We start from the raw sequence: 14,761 nt of genomic DNA on the forward strand, positions 1-14,761 counted from the left end.
TCAGTATTTACCAACTGATTTTTATGAGAGCTCAGAATGATGCCATATTCTAATTTTACTTGGCTCTACCCCTTTACTTGAGCAATCGTGGGCGATTCATGTATTTTCTCTGGGACTGAGTCTTTTCGGGTGTCAGGTGAAAGGGCTGACTATATTTGGGCTAAATATATTTTCAGATGTAAACATCTGTGAGTTGTGATTTGGAGCTATCCATGATCACAGCATCTGAAAGAAAACAAATTCTAGAGCCTACAGTATTTCCATTTTGAGGGGAAAAAAATTTCACAAAATCAGCTTAAAAATCAAACATTTTTCATCATTTAGAGTAAAGTAAAAAGGACTGAAAAAAGAGAAACAATTTAGAGTGTATAGCAAGCGCGAAACTGCTGAGAGAGCAAGCGGGGTGGGTTGCTGCAGGCCAGTGTACTTTCCGCCATTTCTTTCCAAAGTCTCGGGCTGCAGGCACACAGATGTGCTGATCGCCCTGCATACCCAGCTCAATGGGCCGGTCAGGGTATGGGTGGCATTTCAGATATGCTTTCTAAGCCTTTTGAGAATTCAAATGCACAGAGTTACTTCTATTTTTGCAGAGCTACAATAAACTGGAGGGCCGTCAACCACTGAATGAAAGCGTTCATTGGATAAAAAACATCTTACTTCTAGACCCTTAGATTATATTGTGATTGAAGAGGAGTCTGGAAAGGCAGGCTTAAAATTAACACTCACTCACTATTCTAACTCAGCAAGGACCAGGCTGGACTGCATTCCAGCAGAAAGGAATCCTTATATTAAACTCAACATTAAACAAGTCAACTGAGGAACTTAATAGGCAGGTTTTTTTCTACACCTGTGGTTAAATATTCTAATATTTTGATGTTTGTCAACAGCATCCTTTTGCAGGTATGGCTGCACCTCAATTTTTCCTTCTGTTTATTTCAAAGTTGACATTTTACAAGTTATTTAGGAACTGTTGAACCATGAAACTATTTTTCATTGTCAAAAATGCTGAATGGTGAAATAATGACTAGCTTTCACAGTTTGCCTCTTTATTTTATAATCTAGTTGAGCTACTAAATTTAGTTGTGAACTAACAGACTGTCTCTTCTGGGAAATAAGTTATCTCCCCCACTGCCTACAGGTTTTTGAATGTTTGAATGTAAATATCTGAATATATGAATGATTTAAGAACATAAACATATCACCGTTTGTTGTAATCATGTGCATTTTACTTAAACCACAATGTGGGTTTGGAATAGGTTTGTGAATAGAGCTTGTTTTCATGTAAATGGGATCAAGCGGTACCACTGGTTAGCTATTCAGTGAATCAGACAATGCCACCCTTGCTGGAAATGCTTCAATAAGATTTTAATCCATGTACCTAATATTTGAACTCCGACTCTTGCTTCATATTCCTGTGGCCTAATCCAGATCTCATTGCTGACAATGACCAAAGGATGGTGTGAGACTTAATGTGATCTGTTTATGTGTGGTACCTCTTTCTGACACTGAGGATTTCAGGTTTCGTCTTGGAGGTGGTGTCTAAAGAGAGCTTTCTTTTCTCTCCTGTGACATTCTTAAAAAAATGTAGCATGGTTTGCCTGCCTGCCTGCCTGCCTGCCTGCCCCTAGAAGCAGCATCCATGCAATAACTCTTACAGAGAAACACCACACCAACAGGACGTAAAGAACTTGTGGAATCCTGTGCTTCACTGCTACATGCACAACGTGCATATTAGAAATATTAATGTACTTTCGAAGTTTCTAAGCAACTTACCCATCCCCACGAATATGAAGAGAGACCATTACCAAAGCATTTCTTTTGGAAATACTATCAGCATCGCAGTGAGAGTAGCTTAATGTTTCACATTTACAAATGGGAAGTTATAAACAGGCTGACATTCTGGCATTTACAACACCCAGAGGAAAAAAAAAAACAATTCATGCATGGAAAAGCCATTTATAAAATGAAGCCTGGTGTATTTAGTTCATTTGAAGCCATAAATTCTCACACAGCTACCAGATATGTATCTATGTGTGTGTGTATACATATAATATTGTATTATGTTATGTGTGTGTAATGTAAGTCTTAAACTGACTATGCATTATGTATATCAGTGGACGTGACCCTGTTGTCAGCTAGGGAAAAAAGACTGTTTTTCAAACATGTTGTGTGGCTATTTTTAACCTGAGAACATTAATCAGAAAAGAGCTTAAATCTTACTTCCTCTGCTTTTCCCTCTGGTACAAATAGGATGACATGGTGATGACATGGTGAGAGTGTCCATAACACAAGGTATGACAAAGCCAGGCTGTTTTGATATTTGTGTAAGGGACAAATTTAACTCTAAATCTCTTGGCCAGACCTGCCTTCCCCATATAATCAGAGCCTATCCGCGTGTGACCCTCTTCTAAAGCTTCAGGAAGACGCTGCCCCTTCCCTCTTGCCGCTGCTCTCTGATCTGACTTTCATGCTTAATCTGATCTAATCCTGCCAGCATTATCTTCATCTGTGCAATGAAACCTGGAGGATTCTTTCTCATATTTGGTGAGGAAAGGCATTTACTAAATTACTTGCTCGAATCATACCGTGAGGTTTTAGCTCCTTATTTTTGATAAGATGATGGCTGCAGCATTGAGGCACATTATCAATGATTAGTCAGAAATCTAGGTTTCTCCCATTTTTGGAACAAGATTTTCTGAAACTGGGTGCAAAAAGACTAAAAGGGCTCTGAAAAACTAGAAACTCTCAGCTAACAATAGAACAAAATATTTATTTTTCATGGAGAAGTATTTTTTTTTCCGAAGAAAAAAAGCAAACCTAATTCCAATGACTTTTGCAAAAAAGTTATCCATTGAAAATCTTAAAATAATAATAATAATAACGAAACCCACTTCCTGAAAATTTCATTCAACTCTCCTCTAGGGAAAGTCTTCTCTGAGTTCTGGATCTCATGATTGGCCCTATCAATGGAACAGAAGTTCTTCAGAATCTGAACTTAATGTGTTTTAAAATCTAAAGTGTCCTGATAAACATCATGATAAAACTACAAACAAGATCTTACTCTTAACAGGGAAAATACTTGTGAATTGTCAATGTTTCCCATAAGCTGAAATAATTATTTATTTATTTATTTATTTATTATTATTATTATACTTTAAGTTGTAGGGTACATGTGCATAACGTGCAGGTTTGTTACATATGTATACTTGTGCCATGTTGGTGTGCTGCACCCATCAACTCGTCATTTACATCAGGTGCTGAAATAATTATTATTCAAATTGCATGAAGAAATACATAAGATTAGTTGAAATAATTATTAAGGTCTGATGCATATTTATCCTGTAACTTATGATCAGACTTTCATTAACAAATAAGTAGACTGGGCTAAAATAGAAAGCAAAATACCTAATGTAAATTATTTTTAAAATGCAGGCACCTGACAGAGATTGTCATGTTATTATCTGCATAAGAATAAAATGGAATTTTAAAATTTTTGTTTTATGTATAATTAAATATTATAATTGAATACACTGAAAACATTAGATAGCAAACATATATTTTAAGAAGAGCTATTTCCCCAAAGATATTCCACAGATATGTTTATTTGCTAGAGAGTATGTGTGTGTACACACACATATATATTCCCTTATATCAATAGTCAGATCTCTCCTAAGAAGTAAGCTAATTGAGCTGTTTGTGTTGATAAACTCCTTTTTCTCCAGACTATTCCTCTCCGAGCCATAATTATTTGCAATTTGCCTAAGTCGTCCATTTACTGATACGTCAAGCATGAAACAGAGGCAATTCCAGAAAATGGAAATGCTTCTCAAAATCAATCTTTGGGAAATAATGTGGTAGAAGTTACTGTGTGATAGAAGACTACCTTATAACTGTCACATGGAGATGAATATTAATTTGTTGAGGTTAAGGTGGCTTTGTGCTTCATTTGTTGACTTTGCTTAGCCGTCAGCAAAGCAGCACAGCCCAATTACTCCAGCAAAGCTATTTTTTTCTAACAGGAGTTTTATGATTTTTATGTACTTACCAGTCAGCACACATAACAATGTCAAAATGTCCTTCCAGTTGAGAGACATCTGTCTCATTATCCCATCGTAAAACGCTTGAGGAGAAAAAGATTTTAAAAATTATACATAGGGTTTTTTTTTAACTTTTGATTTTGAGCTATTAACATTATTTTTTGTGGCACTTGAAATTATTTAAAAGGTATATACAGATTATTTCAAAAGGTATGATAAAAAATAGGATGTAACCGTCTTCTGTGTTTTATTTAGTATTCAAGTCTAGAAGAAGAATTCTCTACTTAAATACAATAGTTAACCTTTTTGCTAGTTTTTATAGGTTTTTGTAGACAAACTAGAGAAAAATATGTTATCTTTACCATAGTCATTATAATGATTCTAGACCCTTAACATCAATGAGGTACATATTGAAACCAAAGTATTCCACATTTGACTGGAATACAAATTTATAAAAATAAATGATGTGAGACAGTTTATATCTATACTGCCTGGCATCTCAGTTGCTTTTCGTATTGATGAAATGAGCAATTTGGCAAGATGGAAGAAAAGAAGAGTCAAATTTCATTTGGTAGTTATTGGTTTTTAGGCATAGTGAAAAATTCACCCACACTGACACTTAGTCTTCCAAAGGGGATCAGGATTAAAACTTCACATTAATAACAATAATTTGTAACATGCATTTGAAAACTTTAGTATTTAATGCTTATGAGGCCAACCAGAGGTTTTTAGTTACTCTCAATTAATAACTGTGATGATTAGCATTTTACCATATTCAAGTTTTTTAATGATTCATCTTACCACAGCACCAAAACTGTGATTTACAGTACTATTTTTCAAAGTAAAATTCTGTTCCTATTTTCTATTTTGATTCTTTAGACCTAACCGGAGTGAACATGTCCTACCCTGCCCAGTTATATTTGCTTGTTTTGGTGGATTCATTTCTTCTACATCTTCCCTAGGTGAAAAGTCATGTGTCTGAATATAATAATAAGTCTTATACTAGTTAGCTCAAAAGATCTTTTCATATACAATACATTAATATACATTAATGCCAGTTAATTTCTCAAGGTAGAAAAGATTAAAGACATCACCACAACAATACCTCCACAGGCTGGGCAGCAGTTGTTCATTGACTTGTCCAACTCGTTCTTACTGAGCCCTCCTCACTGTGTGTCAGGTCCTATACTGTGCCATAGACCATGCCTTCACAGGGGCAGCCTGATGGGCCATATGGACACATAAACCCCCAATTCCTATGCTGTATCCTATGTATTGGGTGAGTATACAGACTTGGAGCATGGGAGGGCTTTCCAGAAGCTGTGGGTTACCTCAGTGTTCACAGGTCCAGTAATACCCAGATAAGCTTTACAAATTAACTTTAGTGTTGCTGTACTTGCTGAGGCCTACTGGATAGGCAAGAAATGAAGGAAATTAGGAAATCCCTAAGAGATCAATGCTTACTTTGTTTACACATTTCTCAGAAACTCCATGCACCTGGGGAGAGCCAGAAGCAACCAACACCAACTTCTCTGGAAATGCTGAGGCTCCCAGTGTACCTGGGACTCAGGCTCAGTGAGAGATGGGGCCTGCTCAGCCCTCATCAGAGCCCTGAGTCTTAGAGTCTAAGACTTGAACCATGAGCAAGATGGTTTAAAGTATACATCTATACTAGACGTTCTCAGATCAGAAAAGTAATGTATCCATCCATCACATGAATCTTGAAAAAAAAGATTAAAGTATTAAAATATTCATAATCTTACCATTCCACAAATGTCTCTTCAGAATTTGCTTTTAATACATATGCAATTACTAAAGCACAAGAGCAGACTGCAGGAAATCCTGCGGTGATGGTGGATGTTGTATTTCTGAGGTGCTTCAGCCGCTTGGTTCAACAAAGACAAACTGGAGAGATCGGGATCTAAGCAGCCACTGGGTATGGATTCCCACAGCAGCTGTAACAAGTCATGACTCTAAAATAAATTGAAATGCCCGGCTTGGTCACATGGACCATAACACATTCCCAAAAGGCATTTTTCCCCAGTTCTCATGAGGCTTATGGCTGTGCTATAAGCATGTGACAGAGAGAGAGTGGTATTGTGGACAGAGTTCAGCTTTAGCACAACAGACAGACCTAGGTTCAAATCTTGGCTCCTCCCCTTAGTAGCTGTATGAGTTTGGGCAATTATGTAACCTTTCTGAGCTTGTTTTCTGATCTGTAGAATGGGGATAACACTAGCTCTCTCCTTGAACATTCTAAGAGCACCATTCATACAGTACCTGGAGTTGTATTGTTCATGTACCATATAATGAGAATGGTGCTTCCTGGAGCTGTGCAGTCAGGCAGCCTGCTATCTTGGAAGACTAGAGATGATAGGGAGTTCACTATTCACTCCTCTCCTCCATGACCTTGTCCTCCACCTTTGGAGATACACTCCCATGCATGCTCGTGAGAGCATGTGCTTCCACTATGGGGAAGGACCAGACTTTGTTTGTATCTAATCTGTTGCAGACCAATGCTTTTGTAAAATATAGTCACAAAGGAATAGACAAATGAGATTAAAAACACAAAGGCATTCCCAATACAAGTCCACTGATCATATGCTTGGATGTCGCAGCAGTGTTTCTAAACATTTATTTTCAATTTCTGAACTTATCTCCTTGCAGATCAGTAACATACAGTTCACAGACTGGCACCAGTTCATGGCCTACTCATTGGGTAGCACTCCTCCAAACCTATCTTTACCAGTTACTGCAACTCTAGCCACTCTCCGACCAAGCCCTCCTATCTTTCACAGCTCATTCTTTCTAGAAGGTACTCTAGTCCCACTGGCCCACACTGATCCTATCACCATGTCACTGTCCCACTTCCCTATGTTTATCTTTCTTTCTTGTTCAGCTTAAATTCCATGGCCTATCATTGTAACTACTCCCTTGCATACACCCTCAACTTCCTCATCCCTCTCTTACTTCCTTATATTTGTTAAATCCAGCTCTCTGCCTGGCCCATGACTGCACCTGTGCACCTGAATGTGGCTAGAGACAGTACACAAGCATCCTCACTGGCTTTGCTTTGAATTCATGACCATGAGCCTCAAGTGGACTCTTAATGACATCTGGCAGTTATACTTACATTTCCTTTGCCCATTTAGCCTCCCACTATCCTAGGTCATTATTTTGCACTTTCTACTCTCTCTTCAAAATTCTGACACTATTCCCCTCCTCCTCACTTTCAGATGATGATCCTGCTTCTTTCTTTACTGTCAAAATTGCAGCAATCAGGCTGGGCACGGTGGCTCATGCCTGTAATCCTAGCACTTTGGGAGGCGGAAGCAGGTGGATTGCTTAAGCCCAGGAGCTTGAGACTAGCCTGGGCAACATGGCGATACCCACCTCTGCTAAAAATACAAAAAATTACCTGGGTGTGGTGGCGCACACCTGTGGTCTCAGCTACTCTGGAGGCTAAGGTGGGAGGATCATCTGAGCCCAAGAAGTCAAGGCTGCAGTGAGCCGTGATCTAGCTACTGCACTCCAGCCTGGGTGACAAAAATGAGACCCTTTCTCAAAAAAAAAAAAAAAAAAAAAAAAATGCGGCAGTCAGTTAGGAACTTCCATAAACTCCTACCACCACACTTATGTTCCTAATAGCATCTGAACCTGCATACGCTGCCTTCCTGCCTATTACCATAGATGAACTATCTGTACTCCTATCTACAGCCAGTACCTTCTCTTATGCCGCCTAGACCCAGCCCCTTTGATCTATTCTAGGACATGCTCTAGCATTTTCCTTTCTCTTTCCTATATCAGCTCTCTTCTTTCTCTGGATTATTTCCATCAGTATCCAAACATGGAGTTATTTCCCCCCTTGTAAAATATCCTCTCCTGGCAGTTACTGCACCATTTCTCTATTCCTCCTTTGCAACAAACTCTTTGAGAAAATTGTTTGACACTCTCTTGCCAGTTCCTCTCCTCTCATTCTCTTAAAATTCACTCTAGCCAGGTTTTTGTCCCCACCGTTCCACCAAAAATGCTGCTGTCAAACTCACCAAAGATCCCCACATTGCTAAATTTAGGTCAGTTCTTAGTCTTTATCTTACTTGATCTATCAGCCTGAACCTCTCCCATGAACTCTAGATTCATATATCCAACTTCCTATTTTAATATTTCCACTTAGACATCTACTAGACATCTCAAACTTAACATGTCCAAATTTGAATTCCCAATCATTTTCCCCAAAACTCACTTCATTCAGTCTTTTTAAAATCTCATTAATGGTAATTCCATCTTTCCAGTTGCTCAGGCCAAAAACCTTGAATATATCCTTGACTCTTCCTTTTATAGTCCACATTGAATACGCCACAAGTGCAGTTCATTCTACCTTTGAAATATATCAAAATCTAACCACTTCTCTCTATCTCTACTGCCCTCCCCAGTCTAAACTACTATCATCTTTCATCTGAATTATTGGATAGGCCCCTAATTGGTCTCCCTGCTTCCATCTGTCACCCAAAAATCTCTGCTCAAGAGACCAGCCAGAGTGATTCTTTTAAAACATGTATCAGATCATGAGCCTTTTCTCTCTTCACTCAGAGCAAAAGCCAAAGTCTTTACAATGACCTGAAAACCCTTATACAATTGGGCCTGGTTACTACTCTGTCCTCATCTCCTATTACTCTCCTCCTTGGTCTCTTTGCTCTAGTAACACTGGCTTCCTTATGCTTTCCTGAATACACTGGCATGGTTCTGTTCTAGGGTCTTAATACTGGCTGCTTGAGCAGCCAAAATGCTCTTCCTCCAGATACTCTAGAGCTACAGCTCACTCTGTCACCTCCTTCAGGTCTTTCTGTATATGTCTTACCTTCTCAGGGAAGCCTCCCCTGACCATCCTCTTTAAAACTGCAATCATTTATTTTCAGTCCAGCACTTCTAAAACCCCCTTATCTTGCTCTTTATTTTTCTATAGCAGCTATTACCCTTTAATGTGCTATATAACTAGATTATTGATTTTGTTTCTTCTCTCTTTCCCCACTAGAATATATGTGCCACAGGGATATAGATTTTTAAAATCTGTTTTGTACAGTGATGTATTTCCAGTGCCTAGAATAGTCCCTAGCACCTAATAGCTGCTCAGTAAATATGCCATATGGATGAATTGTGTGTGAGTGTACCTAGCACAGTGCCTGGCACGCAGAAGGCCCTCAAGAAATAGAGGTTTCTATTGTTAAATTGCTCTCTGAATAGAATGTGTGGATTAGCTAGACATGAAGGCCACTTAAAATGCTTTCCAAAGATTTCTGCTTCCAGCAAAGATGGCATAACAAGGCCCCATTTAGCTTTTTGTGTGAAACAACAACAGAAAACCTAGACAAAACATATAAAACAATAGTTTTCAAGACACTGAACATCAGCAACACAGGACAGTAATCCTTAAGAAGAGAGAAAGAAATGAAATGAGCCCTACCTTTACCCCAGCTACTGCCTGGAGAGTTTCTAGGCCATGGCATAGAGGAGGGAAATGAGATAGAAGCAGGTGGACTGCCTGAGTTAAGAAGATAGGGCCAGGCATGGTGGCTCACGCCTGTAATCCCAGCACTTTGAGAGGCTGAGGTGGGTGGATCATGAGGTCAGGAGTTTGAGACCAGCCTAGCCAAGATGGTGAAACCCTGTCTCTACTAAAAATACAAAAATTAGCTGGGCACGATGGTGGGCACCTGTAATCCCAGCTACTTGGGAGGCTGAGGCAGGAGAATTGCTCGAATCTGGGAGGCAGAGGTTGTAGTGAGCCTAGATTACACCACTGCACTCCAGCCTGGGCAACAGAGCGAGCCTCCATCTCAAGGAAAAAAAAAAAAAAAAAAAAAGAAGAAGATGGAACTGAGAGTCTAAGGAAACTAAGGTAGTCAGAGTTCCCAGGATAAAATACTGAATAGGAGAGCACTGGAGAGAGAGAGACAGAGAGAGAGAGCACTCTGGAGATCTGTGGATGGTCCCCCTAGAATATTCTGTGGATGACTGATTCATGCATGTGTGTGAAGAAACTATTTGAAGTTGGGAAAAGATCATGTCAAAAAATTGAGGGGGAGTGAGTCAGTGCTCACACAGAGCCAGGAATAGTGCCTGTTCAACCAGCCAGATTAGAAAACCGCAGAATTTACAAGCATTGTATAGAGTCCTCAGAAGGGTCTTGTCTCAGTAGTAGGGAATAATTAGCCCTAGACTAAAAGCTGCTCTGGTTCTGCCTAACAAATCTTAAAAGCAAGACCCAAACATATCAAACGATTTCAAAGTAACTTAACTGTATCCCAGAACAAAACTCAAAAACACACTTTGGGCGGTCAAGGTGGGAGGATTGCTTGAGGTCAGGAGTTCAAAAACAGCATGGGAAACATGGCAAGATCCCATCTCTACAAAATGTACAAAAATTAGATGAGCATGGTGGTGTATGCTTGTGTTCCCAGCTACCTGGGGGGCTGAGAAGGGAGGACCACTTGAGCCCAGGAAGTTGAAGCTGCAGTAAGGTGTGATTGTGCTACTCCACTCCAGCCTGCATGACTGAGTGAGACTCTGTCTCAAACACAAACAAACACAAAATCTAAAAAACATTTACAGAAATATAAAAACATTCAGATCCCAACAAAGTAAAATTCAAAATACCTGGTATACAATCCAAGATGGCCAGACATATAAAAAATTGAAATAATAAAAACCATAATGAGAAGACAAATCAAACAACGGAACTCAATCGAAAACTGACAAAGATGTCAGAATTAGCAGACACAGGCATTACAATAGTTACCATAATGGTCTTTAATATATTCTAAGAATCAAGTAGAGACATGGGAGGTATCTTTTAAAGCCCCAAATCAAACTTCTAGAGATGAAAACTACAATGCCTGAGAAGAACAATACATTGGATAAGATTAACAGCAGATAAGACACTGCAGAGAAGACTAGTGAACTTGAAAACATAGCGATAGAAACTATCTAAAATGAAATATATGTAGGAAAAAAAAGGAATAAAAATAAAGAGTGAGCTGCGGGACAAATTTAAGTGGTCAATACATGTGAAACTGGACTTCTCAAAAAATAGGAGAGAGGAGATAACAGAAAAAATATTTGAAGAAATAATGGCTGAAAAATGTCCTAATTTAAGGAAAACTGTTAACTCAGAGATCAAGAAATTTCAACAAGCCCAAACACAAGAAACATGAAGAAAACTAGCAGGCACACAATAATAATCAAATTGCCCAAAAGTAGTGATAAAGAGAAAATCGGAAAAGCACCCAGAGGAAAAAGATGTTTTATATACAAATAAAGATAAGGATGACAGCATATTTTTTTTTTGTGAGGAATATGCAAGTCAGAAGACAGTGGAGCAGCATCTTTAAAGTACTACAAGGAATAAAAAACAATTGTTAACCTAGAATTGTGTAGCCAGTGAAAATGTATTTCAAAACAAGGTGAAACAGATGTTTTCAGACATACAAAAAGCTGAAGGAATTAATCACCAGCAGACCTACATTGCAAGAAATGTTAAAGGAAATCCTTAAGGCAGAAGAAAAATGATATCAGATGGAAATGTACATGAAGGAATCAGAAATAGTAACTACACAGGTAAATATATATATGACTATTTCTTATTATTTAAACCTCTAAATATAATTGGTTAAACAAACAAGTATTGTGGGGTGATAATATATGTATAGATAAAAAGTAGGACAATAGTAGCATAAAGACTTACAGGAGAGAAATGGCAGTATACTACTGTAAGGTTTTATTTTGTTTTGTTTGAGACAGAGTCTCGCTCTGTTGCCCAGGCATGAGTGCAATAGCACGATCTCAGCTCACTGCAACCTCAGCCTCCCAGGTTGAAGCAATTCTCCTGTCTCAGCCTCCCGAGTAGCTGGAATTACAGGCACCAACCACCATACCTGGCTAATTTTTTTTTTTTTTAGTTGAGATGGGGTTTCATCATGATAGCCAGGCTGGTTTCAAACACTTGGCCTTAAGTGATCCACCCACCTTGGTCTCCCCAAGTGCTGGGATTATAGGCGTGAGCCACCATGCCCAGCCATAGGTTTTAATAATATACATGAAATGGTATATCATTTGAGGATAGTCTGTGATAAGTTAAAAATATATACTATAAAATCTAAAGTAACCACTAAAATAAAAAAACGAGGAGTTACAGCTAATAAGCGAACAAAGGAGATAAAATAGAATAAGAAAATCAACTCATTTAATCCAAAAGCAAGCAGAACAAGATGAAAAGGGGAACAAAGAATAGATGAAATACAAAACAAATAGTAAAATGACAGATTTAAATCTAACCCCATCAATAATTTTACTAAACAAAAACGGTCTGAACACTCCAATTAAAAGGCAGAGTGCGTCAGACTAGACAAAAAGCTAGATCCAAGTACACGTGGCTTACAATAAATGCATTTTAAATATAAAAATACAAATAGGTTAAAAGTAAAACGATGGACAAAGATATACCAAGCAACACTAGTCGAAAGAAACCTGGAATGTCTGTATTAATATCAGACACAGTAGATTTCAGAGCAAAGAATGCACTAGGAATAAGGAAGATCACTTTACAATGTTAAAGGGTCAGTTCAAGAAGCAGACATAACAATTCTAAATATTCATGCATTGAATAACAGAGCTTCAAATTTATGAAGCTGAAATGGATATAAGTACAACTGCAAAAAAACACAGACAAAACCAAATTATTGCCAGGGATTTCAATACTCCCCTCTCAGTAACTGATGGAACAAGTAGACAGAAAATAAGCAAACCTATAGATGACTTAAACAACACTATCAATAACTTGACTTAATTGATATTTATAGAATACACTCAACAATAGCAGAATAGATGTTCTTTTCAAGTAGACAATTTACCAATATATGCCTATTCTGGGTCATAGTGTAAGTCTCAATAAATTTAAAATGATTCTAGTCATACAAAAAATATATTCCCTGGCTGGGCATGATGGCTCATGCCTGTAATCCAGCACTTTGGGAGGCTGAGGGGGGTGGAACACTTGTGGTCAGAAGTTTGAGACCAGCCTGGCCAATATGGTGAAACCTCCTCTACTAAAAATACAAAAATTAGCCTGGCATGGTGGCACGTGCTTGTAGTCCCAGCCACTCAGGAGGCTGGAGCAGGAGAATAGCTTGAACCCAGGAGGCGGAGGTTGCAGTGAACTGAGATCGCACCATTGCACTCCAGCCTGGGCGTCGCAGCGAGACTCTATCTCAAAAAAAAAAAAAAAAAAAGAGATCAATAATCTCTGTAAAATTCTCAAATATTTGGAAAATAAATAATGTACTTCTAAATAACCTGGGGTTCAAAGAATAAATGAAAACATAAATTGACAATTATTTTGCATTGAATGAAAATACATCAAAATTTATGGGATGCCACTAACGCAGGAGATAAAAACTTAGAGGAAATTAATAGCACTAAATACCTTTATTAGGAAAGAAAGGTCTCAATTATTGAACTCAGTTTCTAGCTAAATATACAAGAAAAAGAACAGTAAGTTAAACTTAACCAGAAAAAAAGAAGTAATAGAGATTAGAGCAGAAGTGAATAAAACAGAAAAATAATAAAGAAAAATCAATGAAACCAAACACTGATTCTTTGAGATCAGTAAAATTGATAAACCTGTAGCCTGACTTATCAGGAAAAAAGGGAGAAGATATAAATCACCAATATCATTAATAAGAGATGTGCCATCACTACAGATTCCATAAATATTAAGAGGATAATATTTATGGAATACTAATACAACATATCCGAAGTTGTCCATAAAATACATATGAACATATATATGGCAATGCATCATGATCAAGTGGGGTTTATCTTAAGAATATAAGAAGGTTGGTTTAACATTTGAAAATTGATCAGTATAATCTACTATATTAGCAAGCCAAAAAAGAAAAAACATATGATCATCTCAATAAAGGCAGAAAATGCTTCTGACAAAGTTTAAGGTCTATTCCTGCTAAAAACTTTCAGTAACCTAAAAATAGAAAGGAAATTCTTTGGCCTGAAAAAAGTCATCTATGAAAAACCTATAGTTAACATGATACTTAATGGTGAAAGACCTGATGCTTTCTCCCTAACATCAGGCATAAGAAAAGTATGTTTTCTTTCATTCTTCAACACTGCACTGGAAATTACAGTCCCTTTTTGTATAAAGAGATATACAAAAATAAGCTTCTAGAACTAATAAGTGAGTTTAGTAGGATTGTGGGATACCAGATCAATGTACAAGAATCAGTTGTACTTCTTCATAAAATCAATAAATAATTGGAAGTTGGAATTTCCAATTTTATACCACTTACAACAGCATTAAGAAACCATTCTGTTTATAATAGCATAAAAATATGAAACACTTAAGATAATTCTGACAATGGATGACAGAAATTAAATAAGACCTAAGTAAATAGAGGCAATTTGGTGAGCAAAGGATGAAATGATGTTTTAACAATTGAATCTCCATTTTTTTAAACAGAACTTTAATCTATATCTCAGACCATATGCAAATATTGATGCAAAATGAGTCATAAACCTAAATGTAAGACCTAAAACTATAAAACTTGTAGATGAAAATGCAGGAGAAAATCTTTGTAACCTTGAGTTAGGCAAAGATTTCTCAGACACACACAAGAGTCATGATCCTTAAAAGAACAAATTGGTAAATTAGACTT

General features: G+C 37.6%; 1 protein-coding gene across 3 annotated transcripts in view; it reads right to left on the reverse strand.

The window, feature by feature from the left end:
* CAMKMT (calmodulin-lysine N-methyltransferase) overlaps positions 1 to 14,761 on the reverse strand; it is a 407,800-nt gene that overhangs the window by 25,125 nt on the left and 367,914 nt on the right. For 2 of the 3 annotated variants that reach the window (XM_001112368.5, XM_028831702.2), the window contains exon 8: positions 4,046 to 4,120. The exons of the other annotated variant lie outside the window; for it this stretch is intronic. In XM_001112368.5, the coding sequence (XP_001112368.4) occupies positions 4,046 to 4,120 (75 nt within the window). The remainder of the gene's footprint in view (positions 1 to 4,045; positions 4,121 to 14,761) is intronic. 3 annotated transcript variants of the gene reach the window in all.

Source organism: Macaca mulatta, chromosome 13 (genome assembly GCF_049350105.2).
Source record: "Macaca mulatta isolate MMU2019108-1 chromosome 13, T2T-MMU8v2.0, whole genome shotgun sequence".
Taxonomy (NCBI): domain Eukaryota; kingdom Metazoa; phylum Chordata; class Mammalia; order Primates; family Cercopithecidae; genus Macaca; species Macaca mulatta.